The sequence below is a fragment of the Entelurus aequoreus genome, linkage group LG05 (assembly GCF_033978785.1).
Source record: "Entelurus aequoreus isolate RoL-2023_Sb linkage group LG05, RoL_Eaeq_v1.1, whole genome shotgun sequence".
NCBI classification, from domain to species: domain Eukaryota; kingdom Metazoa; phylum Chordata; class Actinopteri; order Syngnathiformes; family Syngnathidae; genus Entelurus; species Entelurus aequoreus.
The window spans coordinates 45,305,967-45,323,400 of record NC_084735.1 but is presented as its reverse complement, the minus strand read 5'-3'; the positions used below and the strand labels follow the sequence as shown (position 1 = coordinate 45,323,400).

The following is a 17,434-nucleotide window of genomic DNA, read 5'->3' as shown; positions in this document are numbered from 1 at the left end:
AAGGAGGGATCCAGTTTTGCAAACATATGACTACCACTACCAACGGAACCATTAAGCATGAAAGTATCCAAGCATGTGACGACTCCCCTGCCGGAAGTCGTAGTAGCCAGGTTGAAAGCATCAAATGAAATAACAACGCAAGGAGTCTCAACAACATTACCAGTGACTACATTTGTTGTGGGGTTAACAATGGGAACAATCAAGTCTAGTTTAGACTATGACACTTTCACAATTTCACTCATAGCAGCCACAATTCAAATAATCTTGATTATCCAGTAAGAGATGGGCTTTAGCCAAGAAGTTTCAATGCTGAAGAGTAGAGTAAACGGGAAATAGCCAGAGGTAACGGGTGGTATAAATGGGTGTGGTATATAGCACAGGTAATCCATTAATCGATCAATCCAATCCAAAGGTAATGACCAAAAGACAAATGTATAGTGTGCTGTAGAGCCCTAACCATGTTACCCATAGTCCTTCCTGAAAAGCAAAGCTTTAAAACATGTGCAGATAGGACTAGGTCCACATCAAATTCACGTGTTTGTATTAATTCAATTAGGCAGCCAAGAGGAATTCCAGAGGAGTTTAAAGCTGGAAGTGAAGTTAAAGGCCTATTGAAATGAAATGTTTTTATTTAAACGGGGATAGCAGATCTATTCTATGTGTCATACTTGATCATTTCGCGATATTACCATACTTTTGCTGAAAGGATTTAGTATAGAACAACGACGATAAAGTTCGCAACTTTTGGTATCTGATAAAAGAAAGGCTTGCCCCTACCGGAAGTAGCGTGACGTAGTCAATTGAACATATACGCAAAGTTCCCTATTGTTTACAATGATGGCCGCATGAAGTGAGAGAGATTCGGACCGAGAAAGCGACAATTTCCCCATTAATTTGAGCGAGGATGAAAGATTTGTGGATGAGTAAAGTGCAAGTGAAGGAGTAGTGGGGAGTGGAAGCTATTCAGATAGGGAAGATGCTGTGAGAGCCGGGGGTGACCTGATATTCAGCTGGGAATGACTACAACAGTAAATAAACACAAGACATATATATACTCTATTAGCCACAACACAACCAGGCTTATATTTAATATGCCACAAATTAATCCTGCATAAAAACACCTCAGTGTTTGTTATGCTAGCTCCTAGCTCCTATGCTAGCTCCTAGCTCCATATAAGTCGCCAAAGTTCAATAATAAATCAAATAAAAGTGTTATAACTTGCATCAAGTTCAATAATAAATCAAAAAAAGTGTTATAACTTGCATCAAGTTCAATAATAAATCAAATAAAAGTGTTATAACTTGCATCAAGTTCAATAATAAATCAAAAAAAGTGTTATAACTTGCATCAAGTTCAATAATAAATCAAATAAAAGTGTTATAACTTGCATCAAGTTCAATAATAAATCAAAAAAAGTGTTATAACTTGCATCAAGTTCAATAATAAATCAAATAAAAGTGTTATAACTTGCATCAAGTTCAATAATAAATCAAATAACTTGCATCAAGTTCAATAATAAATAAAAAATAAAAGTGCCACTTTGCAATCTTTGCACAAAAAAAAGGAGGAGCTAATGCATTTGGCAAGACAGGGCAAGTGAACATGAGTTTTACAGTACTCCAGCATTAGTGGCTGCAATGAGCCTGTTTTGCACTGCACAGCTTTTCAAATCGGGGTTGCAGGCTTGACACTGCCACTGTTAAAACCTCATTGAGTTTGGGGCTGAGCTGCCTTGACGCGAGTGCTTTCCGGTGAATGACAGTGTGTCCGATGCGCATTTGGCGCAACCCTCTTTATTAGAGCCTGCAGCCCGTTTCTTTACCCTGCCATGGTCTGTGCGCCATCAGAGCAGAAGCCCACACAGTTTTCCCATTTAAGGTCGTGTTCTTTGAGGAAACTGTCCATTATATTGAACAGCTCATCAGCATTGGCTCTATTTTTTATGTATTTGCAAAACAGCAAATCCTCGCACAGTGACTCGCCATTCACAAAGCTTCCGCTTAGCCCCGCCCCCATTAGTTACTGTTGCTATGTCTGTCAAACTTTCGCTCCTACCTAGAAATGTAAAGCCTACAGGAAAAATAAGTAATTTACATTTATTTATATAGCGGATTACACAGACAGAATCACAAAGTGATTTACAGTGTGTATAGAAAATGAAAGCATAGTAAAAAAAATGATCTAAGAATAAAATTGAAAAAAAAAAAAAAATTAAAGTGAAATTTCCTCCCGTTCCTCGCGCCCCACCTGTCATGTCTCTATTCCCCACCAGTGGGGCGCGCCCCACACTTTGAGAAACGCCCCCGCCGTAGAATGCACCCCCTGACGGGAGTTTTATATCAACTAAAGCCCACACTTAAACTTTCCACGTGCAAGATTGAATCTATTTAAAAAAAAGTGTAACCAAGGGTTTATAAATGTCGCCTATACTGTATGAAACTACAAAATAACAAACACGGAGGCTCCAGTTTACACGAGGACAACTTTATTTACCTTCTTTCAAAAACCTCCGCTCCACTCCAACGTGTCATCACTTCCGCTCTTAGCGCCTTCAAAATAAGAGCTCAAGGCATATACTGTATAACAGCGTATAACAGGAACTTAACATCACAAAGAGGAAAGTCCATAAAAATAGGTTACAAAAGTTATTTAATAAGAAGCCAAAAAGTGCAAAAACAATAATGTTCGTGTTGGAGGAGTTGTGAATGAATGAAATATGAAATCCGTGCTGCAGTCTGCAGGTGTACCTAATGTTGTGGCCCAGCTGTCATTCACAACTCCTCCAACACAAACATTATTGTTTTTGCACTTTTTGGCTTCTTATTAAATAACTTTTTTTAAATAGATTCAATCTTGCATGTGAAAAGTTTAAGTGTGGGCTTTAGTTGATATAACACTCCCGTCAGGGGGTGCATTCTACGGTGGGGGTGCATTCTCTACCACCAGGAGGCGGGATTACTGCGAGCCTCAGCCAGTGCGTCTTTTGCAGCCGTTTTATGATCGCTCAGCACAAGAAATACTTACACACATACAGTTGTTGACAAAATACCCTGTACATTATATACCTCAGCTAACTAAACTATGGAAATGTATAATATAGTTCATATAGCAATACGATCTCACTGCACAGCAGGCCAGCAGTTAGCCGAGTCCGCAATCCATGTTGAGGCACAACGCAGTGACGTGCCTCAACTGGCTGCTGATCATCGCACCGTCTCTTCTCAGTATTTGAACGGCAAATGTGAAAATTCAGCGATTTTGAATAAAAATAATCTAAAACTGGTGAAGTTAAATGGAAAATAACTTTATAGTATAATCACTGGATACATATAACAATTGAATTTTTTTTTTTTCTTTTTACATTTTTTTTCTCTCATGATGGCACGTGAGGCCCCGCCTCACCTGCCTCCAGTGACTGCATGTCACTGTAACCTAGCAATAGCCATACTTTTAGGAAATATGTCAGGATGTGTCAAGCAGTGAGGACGTCTCCGGAAGACTCCTAATCCAATCCAATCCACTTTATTTATATAGCACATTTACACAACAAGAATGTTTCCAAAGTGCTGCACAGCCATGTTAAAAACTCCTGCCGGAGGGTGCGACCAGGTGCTCGTGAACACGAACAATGCAAACTGCACTCGAAACGTGCAATCAATCAGGACAACAGGATCATCAGTATAAACTCGAACAAGAAGTGATTGGCAGTGGTTGGCAAACGTGTGGACATTCAAATTATTTGCGGTAATAAAAAAAAAAAAAGGGGCGGTATATGTGGTGGCTTAAAATATGTCTCAACCATGTATGACCTATACTGAGACACATCTAGTTTTCATCTTGTGTATAACAGAGTTTATTAAGTTAAGTTAAGTTAAAGTACCAATGATTGTCACACACACACTAGGTGTGGTGAAATTTGTCCTCTGCATTTGACCCATCCCCTAGATCACCCCCTGTGAGGTGAGGGGAGCGGTGGGCAGCAGCGGTGGGCAGCAGCGGTGGGCAGCAGCGGTGGGCAGCTGCGGTGCAGCGCCCGGGAATCATTTTTGGTGTATTTAACCCCCAGTTCCAACCCTTGATGCTAAGTGCCAAGTTCAATTGTTGACAATATTTTGTGCAGACAAGTAATTCTTAAAATGGATCAGTTTTCTTACAATGTAATGTCTAGTGTGCGGAACAGCATGTACGATATGACGTTAGGAGAGTGTATAAAAGGGCTCTGTTGAATAAAGATGGGAGGACTATTTTCTAGACTGTCGCCTGTGTGTGCGTTATTTCTTTATTCTGTAGCAATCGCAATAGCAAGCTTCTTACAAGAGCTACTGCAGATATTTGTTGGACAAACCACCGTTTGATCCGATCTATGATGAACATAAACATCGCCAGCAGAATGACGCTCTACCGCAAGTTTTGTAGGCGTAAGCTGAACGTCGCCTTACTGAAGGATCTTGCTAAACAGGATGCACGAGGTACTATTCTCAGAAGTCAGATCTGCAAAGATCAGTATCCAGACAATATAAAGGAGCCCTGACTAACGCTCAAAACTGCTATTCTCAAAGCCTGTAGCAAAACAATTGTTTTTCTAAAAGCGCATTCTCCAAGATTGGTTTGATGAGAACGACACCGTCATATGCGTGACGATAGAGAAAATGAGGGCAACATTTCAAGCTTGGCAAAAGGATACATCTGATATTTTCAAAAAGAAGATGTTCTTGAAAATAAAAGCTGAGGTGTAGTAAAATATCAGAAGAATAAAGAACCACTGGTGGCGCATGAAAGCAGATGAGCCGCAGCAATTAGCGGACAGTGGTAATTCATGTGTCTTATTGAGCACAACAAGAGACATTTATGGACCAATTAGCCACGGTCCTACCCTTTTGAGGTCTAAATATGGTTCTAAATTTCCCACGGATCGTGCTGCCATCAATCAACGTTGGAGAGAGTATTTTCAAAACCTGTTAAAACCAGAACTCAGCATTTGAAGAGTGGGTGTTTGATAAAAATCATATGATATCCCATTATAGAAGAGTTAGCAGCCACTCCCTCTCTGGCAGAACTACAGAAAGCAATCAGTCATGTGAAAAACAACAAAGCCACTGGAGCAAACGGCATTTCCGCCAAAATATTTAAGCAAGAATGTTCATCCCTGACCTACTAACTGTATCTTCCAATTACAAAGATCTGAGAAAATGAGGTGATGCAAGCAAACTTTCGGATGCACTGTCACCCTGTTCAAAAAAGAGGACAAGACCATCTGTGAAAATTATAGAGGACCTCCCTCTTGCAATAATTTCGCCACACCTAGTGTGTGTGTGACAATCATGGGTACTTTAACTTTAACTGCAGGTGAAATACTTGCCAGGATTCTAGCAAGCCGCCTCCTTCCTGTGTACGAAACTATCCTGGACACAATGTGGATTTAGACAATCGAGAGGCACCGTGGACATTATTTTCAGTGCAAGGCAGCTGCAAGAGAAATGTTGAGGACAAAATCTTCCACAGTACACAGCTTTCATAGAGACATCTAAGGCTTTCGACATGGTGAATCGTGAGGCACTGTAGACCATACTGTCCAAATGCGGATGTGCTGCGAAATCCATTCGCATCATTTCACTACTACATGATGACATGAAGGCCACTGACTGGAAGTCATTCTGATGCATCCAACATTATCACTGGAGTCATTCAAGGATGTGTATCTACACCTACCTTGTTCTCCATCTTCATTTCTGTGATCCCCCATATAATCAAAGACAAGCTACCTGATGGCATCAGTATTGTCTATAGAATGGACGGGAAGTTGTTTCTCCTAAGCAGGCTAAAAGCAAAGACCAAGACTTCTACAACCTCTGTCATAGAACTCTAGCATGCCCATGACCACGTTGTAAGCGCTCTTTCAGCTGAAGACCTTAAAATCATCTTGAGTGTTTTCATCAAAGCCTATGATGCCCTTGGCCTTGAGCTAAACATCAAGAAGACTAAAGGAATGTTCCAAAGGCCCCCCAAAGCTTCTGAATTTGAACCTCATTTAGATCCACAATTCTAAATTAACAACGCAGTTCTGGAAAATGTACCTTGGAAGCCACCTTCCAGTGAATGCCGACATTGACGCGGAAGTGAAGCATCATCTTAATTGTGCCAGAAAACGAGTTCTCCCTACGCTGCTGTATGCAAGTGAGACATGGACCACATATGGGCACCACCTGAAAAGTCTTGAGATGTACAACCAGTGCTGTCTACGCAAGATGTTAGGCATCAGTTGGCAAGACAAACAAACAAACATCAGCATTTTGGAACAAGCCAACTGTATGACTATTGAGACAATGATTGTTCAAAATCAGCTGCGTTGGATAGGGCATTTGTGACACATGTCCAATCATCGACTGCCCAAGCAACTTTTGTATTCCCACACCTTGTTAAACGGACACAGGGAGGTCAACGCAATGGATAGAAAGACAACCAGAAGTATGATCTCAAGAGAAGCGGCATTGATGTAGACAGCTGGGAAAATCTAGCCAAAGGTTGTGCAGCCAGGAGGCTTTTAGTTGCTCTAGACAGAGGCCATCACAAAGAAAGTATACGCCGGGGCGCCGTCAGAAGAAGAGAAGAAAGAAAGCCAGCTCCTTTCTTCCATCGGGAATTAGTGAATACTACTACCGCTCAACTATGTTCAAATGGGGTATGGCTTCATCTGCGGCATGTGAGTGTGGTGCAGAGGAGCAGACTGCAGACCAAATCATGACATCCTGTCCCATATACCGCCATCCTAACGGGAATCGTGGTCTGGCAGCTGTTAAACACTCGCCAGCTGTATAGTGGTTACACCTCTAATCAACATCTTTATCCAAACGAGGAATAAGGGAGCTGGCCTTGTGAGTCACCTACGAGTGCACAAGTAGGGAAAAAAATCCTACCCTCGAGTGATACCAGATGATGATGATGATAGATTATTATGTGTACAACTTGGAGGAAAAAACATGTATTTATTACATTTTGGAATTAGGCAGTAACATAGGGACAAGCGGAAGAAAATGGATGGATGGATAACAGAATGAGAGTGAAGTATACCGCTGTTAATAATTTCCATATGCCCTGAATGATTAGAGATTATGACAGGAAAGTTTGTTATAGTGGAATATCAATATACAGTAATAGAGTAATGCATAATATAAGCTTTTAAAATCTACTATAGTACAGTTCATCCGGAAAGTAGTCACAGCTTTTCAAAATTCTACAATGGATGAAAACCAACGCTTTTCATCCAACCGGAGCTTGAGAGCTGCTGCAAAGAGGAATGGGAGAAACTGCCCAAAGATAGGTGTGCCAAGCTTGTGGCATCGTATTCAAAAAGACTTGAGGCTGTAATTGCTACCAAAGGTGCAACAACTAAGTATTGAGCAAAGGCTGTGAATACTTATGTACATGTGAATTTGTTTTCCTTTTTAATAAATTAGCAAAATAAAAACATAAAAACTTTTCACATTGTCATTGAGAGGTATTGTCTAGAATTTTGAGGACAAAAAATTATTTATTAAAATTTGGAAAAAGGCTGTAACATAACAAAATGTGGAAGAAGTGAAGCGCTGTGAATACTTTCTGTATGCACTGTAAGTATTTTAAGTGCTGTAATAATATATAGGTGTTAACGAGGTTTCAGGTGATGTACCGGTACATAAAAGTGCACAAACTGTTTATATAAACTTTACGTGACTTTACCAAAGTAGAAGTTTGGGCCGTCATGAGGCTGGAAGAACTTTCCACAGGCTCTTGCATGAACGTCTGCTCCTTTACTGAGCAGAAGTTTGACATATTTCAGACTCCTCCTCTCGATGGCGATGTGCAACGCTGTCTGCCCTGTTCAATCACAAACCGATAAAGGGGCGGGGAGTGTAAGTGGCAGGCGAGATTTTCAGTGGCGTTCACATATATCATTTTACTCACCAATTTTCACAAGTATGCAAAATGCGGAAACTCATGCAGTGGTTTGTACAGATAAATCAATAGATATTATCAGGTTTTCAATAGCGTTTAAATGGGGTGGGGGGCGACAGAAAATAATTGAGAACCCCTGTATACACATTATAATATACATCTTTATTACAATTCTGCATCCTATTTAAATAAATGCAAGCATATTATTTACCTCTGTAGTACGTACTGGTGTAAGCTGCATTCACAAACTCTTTAATGTCCCCTATCCTCTCCGAGATGTCCAACAATAATTCAACCATCGGGTTCTCGTCGTCTTGGAGGTGCAGCAGAGCCTTCATCAGGGCAGTTTTACCGTACGACTGATCTGTGAGAGAAATCCCATTAATCTAGGAAGTGTATTGTCATGACAACACTAAAGCAGCAGTCACACTCACACAAAGTGTCTGAAAGTTTCTTCATGTTTTGATGCAAGTACTGATGCAGGCCGTCCAACCTTCTAACGTCCCTGCTGGCCACTGCGTCAAACAACCTGTCGATGTTAAAGGACTGACTGTCTTCTCTCTTGTTTGGATCCTCACCTTCGATTCCTCTGTAAACATCAATTTATTAGGCAACAAAGTTGAATTGTGCAACTGTAAACATTTGTATAAGGATTTAACGTTATATGTATTTTTCTTCATGTTGCAAATTTAAAACAGTATATCCTGCCTCAGTTGATTTCCTAGATGTAGTACAACCTCAGTACAGTTCTTTTTAAATGTTGACCGTGTGTGTGCTAAACACACTAAAACCTCAAATCAGAGTGAAAATTATATGGTTTTATTGTAAAAATGTGTCCAAACATGTGTGAGAAACCATTATCATAACTTAAATGCAAGAATAAAATACAGTGATACCTCAGATTAAGAGTGCCCACAAATTAAAGGGGAACTGCACTCCCTATGTGAGATAAGCACACATATATTTTTCCTATTTTATGCATTCTATCTCGTAAATAAATATAAATTAAAATCCCCTAACAATGGAGCCTATAGGAGTCGCTTTATTCCACCTATAAAGCGTTTGAAAAACATCCAAAAACCTCCATCAACGTTTTATATACACACTGGAAGTATGTACCTGTATGTAATCTAGTAACAGGCACATTCATAATAACATGTAATATTTACCTATTTTCCCTCATTTTAAGCATATGGCGGCGTATTAATCTTAGGCACATCACAATGTTCGCTTTCTCTTCAACAACAACTACTACTAATCATGACAGACTTCATGAGCGACAACAACATAATTAAATATTCACTTACTGTACAATGTCTGCTCTCACTGGAATGCCGACTGATGGGATGTTCAAATCTTACCATTTAGATGAAGAATGAATGATAATCCTTGCAACAACAAACAAACGGTGCCGCAAACTACAGTCTTTTTGTGTCTTTCTCGCCATCTATAGTGTAATGTCACAGATGACCAACTTCTTGGTTTATGTCCACAACCTTTTTTTATCCAGGTGGGAGGCATGATTTATTATCTACAATTGACCTTCACCGGCTAAAAGGCGATCATAAGCAGCAGCTCAGTACGTAAAAGCTGCAGCTGCACAGGCTCTTGGATTATGGTACAGCTAAAAATAGTTTCTTTATGTAAAGACTTATAATAACAATATTGCCAATACTTGGTTAATATTCAGGATTCAAGATGTAAATGGAGTATTGTTGGCTCTTTTTGGATGGGTTTTTAAGAGTGATTTAGAGGCAAAATGGATTACTCCCATTAGCACCATTGCTAGCTACCTGGTAAGAACCGATTATTACACAGTAGAATTACAAAAAAAAAATACATATGTGTTCTTTTCTCCAATGAAGATTGTGAATGATAGACAACATTTTTTAAGCGTGTTTTCAGATACGTGGTCTCTTCACGAATTGGTATGCTTTAAGTTGCAACCAAAAATTTGAGTTACAAGCATCCGCGCTATTAGTTGGCATAGCAAATGTCCCATTGAACCATAACAATGGGATATGGAACAAGTGATTACATTTTGGGGCTGATCCGGATTTGGATTCAGAACTTAGAACCCTCCAAATGCTTTTCTTGTTTTATCTATATATTCTTAAATTGTAAATCATAGATAACTTTTTTTTCTTTGTTTCTTATCAAATCTTTATCATGTGTTTTATTCTGTTTTAATTATTGTCAATAAATTAAAGGCAAAATCTTTCAAAGATCTTCAAAAGATCTTTGAAAGATAAAAAAAAGTAAAGTAAAAAGTATTAGTATTGGCAATACTGACTCTGTATATACTTCATAGCTAATAGATACCAAAGTAGTATCGCCCGCCCCTAGTACATAATGAACTACAAAACATTACACATGATTGTTATAGCATTGCTCTAATGTAGTAGCCAGGGATTTTATTATGATTTTTAATCAGCATGGCGAAGCTTACTTGCCAAAGTTGAGGTTGAAGCGTATTTGAGGTTTGGTCTTCTCCATTTCCTCCTGGTAGTCAGTGTCCATGGGGGCTAAGGGCGCCTCGTGGCCCACACTTAAAACCGACACTAGAGCATCTTGATTTGGGGATTTGTGGCGATGTTTGTCCGCCTCCGTCCTGTCGTCAGCCTCCAGGGAGAAGACAGAAGAATCTGATTTCTTCATTTTTGTGCCCAGATGTCTAAAACAAATTTCAAGGAGTTAATGGAAAAACAGGTAGAGGTGCTATAAGGAATAAACATGACACTATATTGCATTAAATATGGGACCACTGTGATGTATAAACTACTTAATCAAGAGTAATTAATTTGCATGAGTAATTGTGATGAGTAGCACACAGTAACTCGGAATCACACAATTTTAAGATGCATTGTACAAGACCTCATTGAGAAACACAATAATTTAAAAAAATGAAAACAAAACAAGATTAATTGGATATTAAACATGATTAATCTTTTTGACTACATCACGCATGGGATTAATCTACACATTTTAGTCGGTTGACAGCAATAGTATAAACTTTAATAGGCACTCCTAAATAAACCAATAAGAGCCTTATAAGAGTTACAATATATAACCAGGATGTTGGGAGCACATGTCCTACACGTTCAAGCACAGGTTTGTTTTGATATTAATACATGTTTTTTCAGTTGTTTTTCAGTAAATTTCCAGTAATCTTGCAGATGATTTAAAAAAAATTGTCAGATTGCGATTAATGTAAACATTTGTTTATTTATGTGATTTTACCTTTCAATGTTGCATATCAAAACTGTGCATTATTATTTTGTAAAGACAATATGTTTGTATTTTTTCTTGTACTCATTTTTACTAGATTGTGCAGAAGTACCAATGCATTGAGTTTATTTGATGACTACACAGTAAACACAGAATGTTAGTATATGCTATATTAGCTATATATTAGCTTTATGTTTTAGGTGACGTGCAAGATTTGTGGAATATTTAATATTATATCTCATTAATAATGTTTTCAAAGACTTTTAGGTTTCCCTTGCCTAGACGCAGGTCACCAAGGCCCCCCTCTATAGCCAGGCCTGGAGGTGGGGCTTGATGTCGAGCGCCTGGTGGCCGGGCCTGCCCTCATGGGGCCCAGCCAGGCATAGCCTGAAGAGGCAACGTGGGTGCCCCCTCCAATGGGCTCACCACCCGTAGAAGTTGGGCGCATTGCGATCTGGGCGGCAGTCGAAGGCAGGGCCCTTAGCGGTCCAATCCTCGGCTACAGAAGCTTTCTCTTGGGACGTGGAACGTCACCTCGCTTGGGGGGAAGGAGCCTGAGCTGGTGCGCGAGGTGGAGAAGTTCCGGCTGGATCTAGTTGGTCTCACTTCAACGCACAGCAAGGGCTCTGGAACCAGTCATCTCGAAAGGGGATGGACGCCTCTCACTGCTAGTGAGAGGCGGGGCTGGGGTGGCAATACTTGTTGCCCCGTGGCTCAGAGCCTGCAGGTTGGAATTTAACCTGGTGGACGAAAGGGTAGTGTCTCTCCACCTACGGGTGGGGGGACGGGTCCTGACCATTGTTTGTTTTATGCACCAAACAGCATGGTACCTGCCCTGTTTAGGAGTCCCGAGAGGCAGTAGTGGAGAGTGCTCCCTCTGGTGATTCTCTTGTTCTACTGGGTACTTCAACACTCACATTGGCAACAACAGTGAGACCTGGAGAGGCGTGGATGGGAGAAAGGGCCGTCCTGATCTGAACTTTAGTGGTGTTTTGTTATTGGACTTTTGTGCTCGTCACAGACTGTCCTTAAAAAACACAATGTTCAAACATAAAGGCTCCGCAGTTCGATGATCGACTTTGTGGATGTATCATCGGATTTGTGGTCTTATGTTTTGATGGGGGAGAATGCCGGACAGACCTGGCAGGCTCGAGCGCATAGTGAGGGTCAGCTGGGAATGTGTGGCAGAGTCTCTCATCATAGAGAGGTTCAATTCCCACATCCGGGAGAACTTAGAACATGTTACAAGGGAGGCGCTGGATATTTAGTCCGAGTGGACCATGTTCCATGCATCTATTTTCGAGGCAGCCAATCGGAGCTGTGGTCATTGCCTGCCAAGGCGGTAATCCCAGAACCCACTGATGGACACCAACGGTGAAAGATGCCGTCCATCCGCCGCCTCAGGAGGGGGAAGCAGTGATCTGTCAACACCGTGTGTGGTGGGGATAGTGTGCTGCTGACGTCGACTGGGGATGTTGTGGATCGGTGGAAAGAATACTTCGAAGACCTCCTCAAGTCCACCTAAACGTCTTCCATTGAGGAAGCAGTGCCTGGGGACTCTGCGGTGGGCTCTCCTATTTCTGGGGCTGAGATAGTTAAGAAGCTCCTCGGTGGCAGGGCCCCGATGAGATCCGCCCGGAGTTCCTTAAGGCTCTGGATTCCATGGGGCTGCTTTGGTTGACAAGACACTGCAGTATTGCGTGGACATCGGGGGCGGTGCTTCTAGATTGGCAGACCGGGGAGGGGGTTCCTCCCTTTAAGAAGGGGAACCGGAGGGTGTGTTCCAATTATCGAGGCATCACACTCCACAGCCTTCCCGGTAAGGTCTATTCAGGTGTACTGGAGAAGAGGCTACACCGGATATTCGAACCTCAGATTCAGGAGGCACAATGTGGTTTTCGTCATGGTCGTAGAACTGTGGACCGGCTCTATACTCTTGGCAGGGTCCTAGAGGGTGCATAGGAGTTTGCCCAACCAGTCAACATGTGTTTTGTGGACTTGGAGAAGGCATTCGACCGTGTCACTCGGGAAGTCCTGTGGAGAGTGCTCAGAAAGTATGAGGTATAGGACCGATCCCTGTATGATCAGTGTCAGAGCTTGGTCCGCATTACAGGCAGTAAGTCGGACCCGTCTCCAGTAAGGGTTGGACTCCGCCAGGGCTGCTCTTTGTCGCCAATTCTGTTCATAACTTTTATGGACAGAATTTCTCAGCGCAGTCAGGGTGTTGAAGGGAGATGCGGTTTGGCGGCTACAGGATTAGCTCTCTTTTTGCGGATAATGTGGTTCTGCTGGCCTCATCTGGCCAGGATCTTCAGCTCTCGCTGGATCAGTTCGCAGCTGAGTGTGACGCGCCTGGAATAACAATCAGCACGTCCAAGTCCGATTCCATTGTTCTCGCCTGAAAAATGGTGGAGTGCCATCTCCAGGTTGGGGAAGAGATCCTGCAAGTGGAGGAGTTCAAGTACCTCGGGACTTTTTCACGAGTGAGGGAAGAGTGGATCATGAGATCGACAGGCGGATCTGTGCAGCGTCTGCAGTGATACGAACCCTGTATCAGTCTGTCATGGTGAAGAGGGAGCAAAGCTTGAAGGCAAAGCTCTCAATTTAACAGTCGATCTACATCCCTATCCTCACCGATGGTCATGAGCTTTGAGTTATGACCGAAAGGACAAGATCACGTGTACAACCGGGCGAAATGAGTTTCCCCCGTTGGGTGGCTGGGCTCACCCTTAAAGATAAGGTGAGAAGCTCTGTCATTTGGGAGGAGCTCAGAGTAAAGCCGCTGCTCCTCCACATTGAGAGGAGCCAGATGAGGTGGTTTGGGCATCTGGTCTGAATGCCCCCCAGTGCCTCCCTGGGGAGGTGTTTAGGGCCGGTATGACACCACGGGGAAGACCCAGGACATGGTGTAGCGACTATGTCTCACAGCTGGCCTGGTTAACGCATCTGGATCCCCTGGAAAAGCTGGATGAAGTAGCTGGGAGAAGGAAGTCTGGGCTTCTCTGCTTAGGCTGCTGCCCCCGCAACACAACTTCGGAGAAGTGTAAGAGTGATGGATGGATGGATGCAATAATGTATTAGTTTTATTTTTGCGACATGTCAAGGCCTGGGGGCGGGGCTTCATGGTAAGTGCCTGCGCCCATGAAGCTAAACTGGGCCCGGTCCAAAGAGGCAACTTGGGTCCACCTCCACTCAAAAGGGTAATTAATTAATTAATGGCACCTGAATGCAGCTGGGACCCAGAGAGAGACAAGCGGTAGAAAATGGATGGATGGATGTAATATATTTATTGTTAACAAACCAATAAATAAAGTATGTTTATAATTCATATTGACAGATATAGCTCAACATTTTCATGTTTAAAGATTTTAATAGCTGAAGTTTAAAGCAAAACTGATTATTTGATGAATAGTTTAAAAAAAAAACTGGGTATCATGTGTTCATATGATTTAGCTGGGAGGACATTTTTCATGTGAAAGGAATGTGAAAAACAAAACATTCAAAAATGTATGTAGACAGAGTTCCATTATAATAATGTGTACTATATTGTATTGCATTTGTACATTGTACATTTATACAGCAAAATAACCACGCTCTAACAGCCTGTATGTGCTATATTTGTTATGATCTTACATAAAAGTTATTATTAGGTTCATGCATTTTGTTTTATTTCCTACCCAGCGCTTTTATTTTGTCTTCATTTCTTGTTTTTCTCCACTTGCCACCACTTTAGTCTGAGTACTGGCTCCCTCACCTGTCCCTGGTTGCCAATCAGGCTGCTTCTTATACCAGCCTAATAATTACTGCTTTGTGCTTTATATTTCCATATTGCATAGTTGTTCCTTTTTGTGCACTTCCCTGCTGCACTATTTTTCCTACTGAATACATTTTACCTGCACTAGGCCACCCGTCTCTGCATTCTGGGGTCACAACTACTACCGTGACATAAAACGTAACGTTATTACTTACCAATAATATAATCTGATTGATTTAAGTGATTCGAGTCACTTACTGGGTTGGATCAGGCTTTTGCTTTGCTTTAGATGACTGAATTAAATAAAGGTGATATATATCCATAGAAAGTATCATTGTAGAACGTGCACACCACTGCCATTGTACATCATGTAATCTGTTAGGAATGTAAAGCAGTCACAAAACATGTAAATACAACACTTTTTGTCCTCATCACACATGTCAGTAGTTGCATATTAGTGTACAGTATACTGTGCATGGTTTAAATTGATTATTTTTAAAATGATTACATGCCTTATGTGATTTCCCTGTACCGTCAAGTGTATGTATTGCAATGCCGATATGCTCATTTTTTTCTAGTCTAGTCTTGTAATCTGTGTTTGGAGAAGTGCACCCAGAAGTTACCATGACACTGTGTCTAAAACATGACCACCTTTGCAGTAGACATGTGATGTTTGCCCGCAGTGACTAACAAAGAGTTGTTTTATAAAAAGATGTCATGACTGCAGCGCACAATTTAGCTGGGCTGATGACCTTACATGTCTTATATTTACAAACTAACAATGAATAAAAAATATTATTTCAAAATGTATGAAAAATGTCAAAATAAATGGTGAAGAATAATAATAACAGGAACTTGTTACTATTTTCTGTTCAAAATGTAGGAATGAATGACTCAGTGTGAAAACATGAGGAACAAAAAGCAATCTGGTGGAAAAAGATGAAAAACAGAAGCAAAACATTTTTCCATTACAAAAAATGCATATTTAATGTCAGACTATGACCAGAACATTAGACCTAAAGTAGTTTGTGCTGTATTATTTATTCATACTTCCTACTGCAATTATTGACTGGCTGCTTTTCAACATAATAGAAACAACACTTTCTTGTCTTTATGTGATAGAATCTCACGCACGATACAAAATGAAACTAAAGTAATCCATTGAAGATGTTGAAACAAAAAAGGAGATTTGACTCACCACAGATGTCCACAATTCAGCTTATGATTGTCCTCTTCTAACAAAGAAACAACAACCCACACACACACACACACACACACAGTGAGTAGGGTCTCCTGCAGAGGTTCTGGGTGTGCCCGAAGATGCTGCTTTAATGTAACGCAGACAAGATAAGTGAGAAGAAGCCAGCGGGGGGAAGAATGACCCGCCCTGGAGAATATCAGAGCACATCAGTGGAGATGTGAGTGCTTGAAAGGAGGATGTATTGACCAGCTGTGTAGCATCGAGCATACGGTGTAAGGCTTCCGCACACATTCCCTTCATTAAAACATGGCCAAACATGGTTTAACATATCAATATAAGTCTGATTTGTGATTGACACTGTCAGATAGGTATCGAATTTAAAAGTGTGTATTACTGTGGTTGTAATATTTTCCTCTCTGGCTAAAAATGACAAACAAACTATTGAGGTGTAAAATTTAGGTATGGGTATTAGAGAAGTCAATTTAAAATTTGTCACATTTTCAAAAAGAAAACAATTGCGATTTATTGGATATTTAAAAAAAAATTCTATCTGTGTTGGCCCTGCAATGAGGGGGCGACGCGTCCAGGGTGTACCCTGCCTTCCGCCTGAGTGCAGCTGGAATAGGCGCCAGCCCCACCGCGACCCCAGAAGGGACAAGCAGTAGAAAATGGATGGATGGATTTGAATTACTTAGACATTTCTGTATGAAGTTATGAGTTGAGAAAGTTTTTTTGTAATATAGCTGTCAGGAGTAAAAGCGTGGAAAGCAGTTTTGGCGACGTGACCCCAGGATGCAGCAGACGGCAGGCAGGAGGTGAGTAAAAATAATATTATTTAATAAAAGAAACACACTCACGGGGGAGTGGGGGAAAGGAGCAAAGGAAGGTGAATGCTAAAGTAAATGCATAAGTGACTGAATTTCCCTTGCTGAAAATCAAGATTAGCGACATGCGGGGCTAAGAAAACGAAACAACAGAGCATAGCTTTGACATGCGACAATCAACCGCCGCTGTCTGAAAGACTAAATGGGAGACTGAATGGCAACCGGGCCCAGGTGTGTCCTGGTTGCCAATCAAGGACAGGTGTGGTAGTCAGTAATAGGAAAGACAGGGTAAGTGAAACTACACAATAAGAGTACTGTACAGGAAGTAAAACCCCACACAAATGGGGAAAAAACAACACAAGTCCAAAAACAGTCATGTACAACTTAAACATAGGACTACACCTACAATCTCTGAAGAGGTACCAGTCTGGAGGAGGCGCTAGCTGTTCTAGGTCGTGACCCGGGATGGACCACTCCTCTAAGACATGAAAGAA

General features: G+C 41.3%; 1 protein-coding gene across 2 annotated transcripts in view; it reads right to left on the bottom strand.

Moving 5' to 3' along the window:
* trpv1 (transient receptor potential cation channel, subfamily V, member 1) overlaps window positions 1–16,267 on the bottom strand; it is a 43,822-nt gene extending 27,555 nt beyond the window's left edge. For both annotated transcript variants that reach the window (XR_009826140.1, XM_062046409.1), the window contains exons 1-5: window positions 16,114–16,267; window positions 10,383–10,607; window positions 8,368–8,522; window positions 8,145–8,297; window positions 7,718–7,855 (exon numbers count right to left, since the gene is read on the bottom strand). Coding sequence is in view for 1 of the 2 variants with exons in the window: in XM_062046409.1 (XP_061902393.1) it covers window positions 7,718–7,855; window positions 8,145–8,297; window positions 8,368–8,522; window positions 10,383–10,591 (655 nt within the window). In the remaining variant the exon portion in view is untranslated. The remainder of the gene's footprint in view (window positions 1–7,717; window positions 7,856–8,144; window positions 8,298–8,367; window positions 8,523–10,382; window positions 10,608–16,113) is intronic.
* Window positions 16,268–17,434: the final 1,167 nt, after the last annotated feature.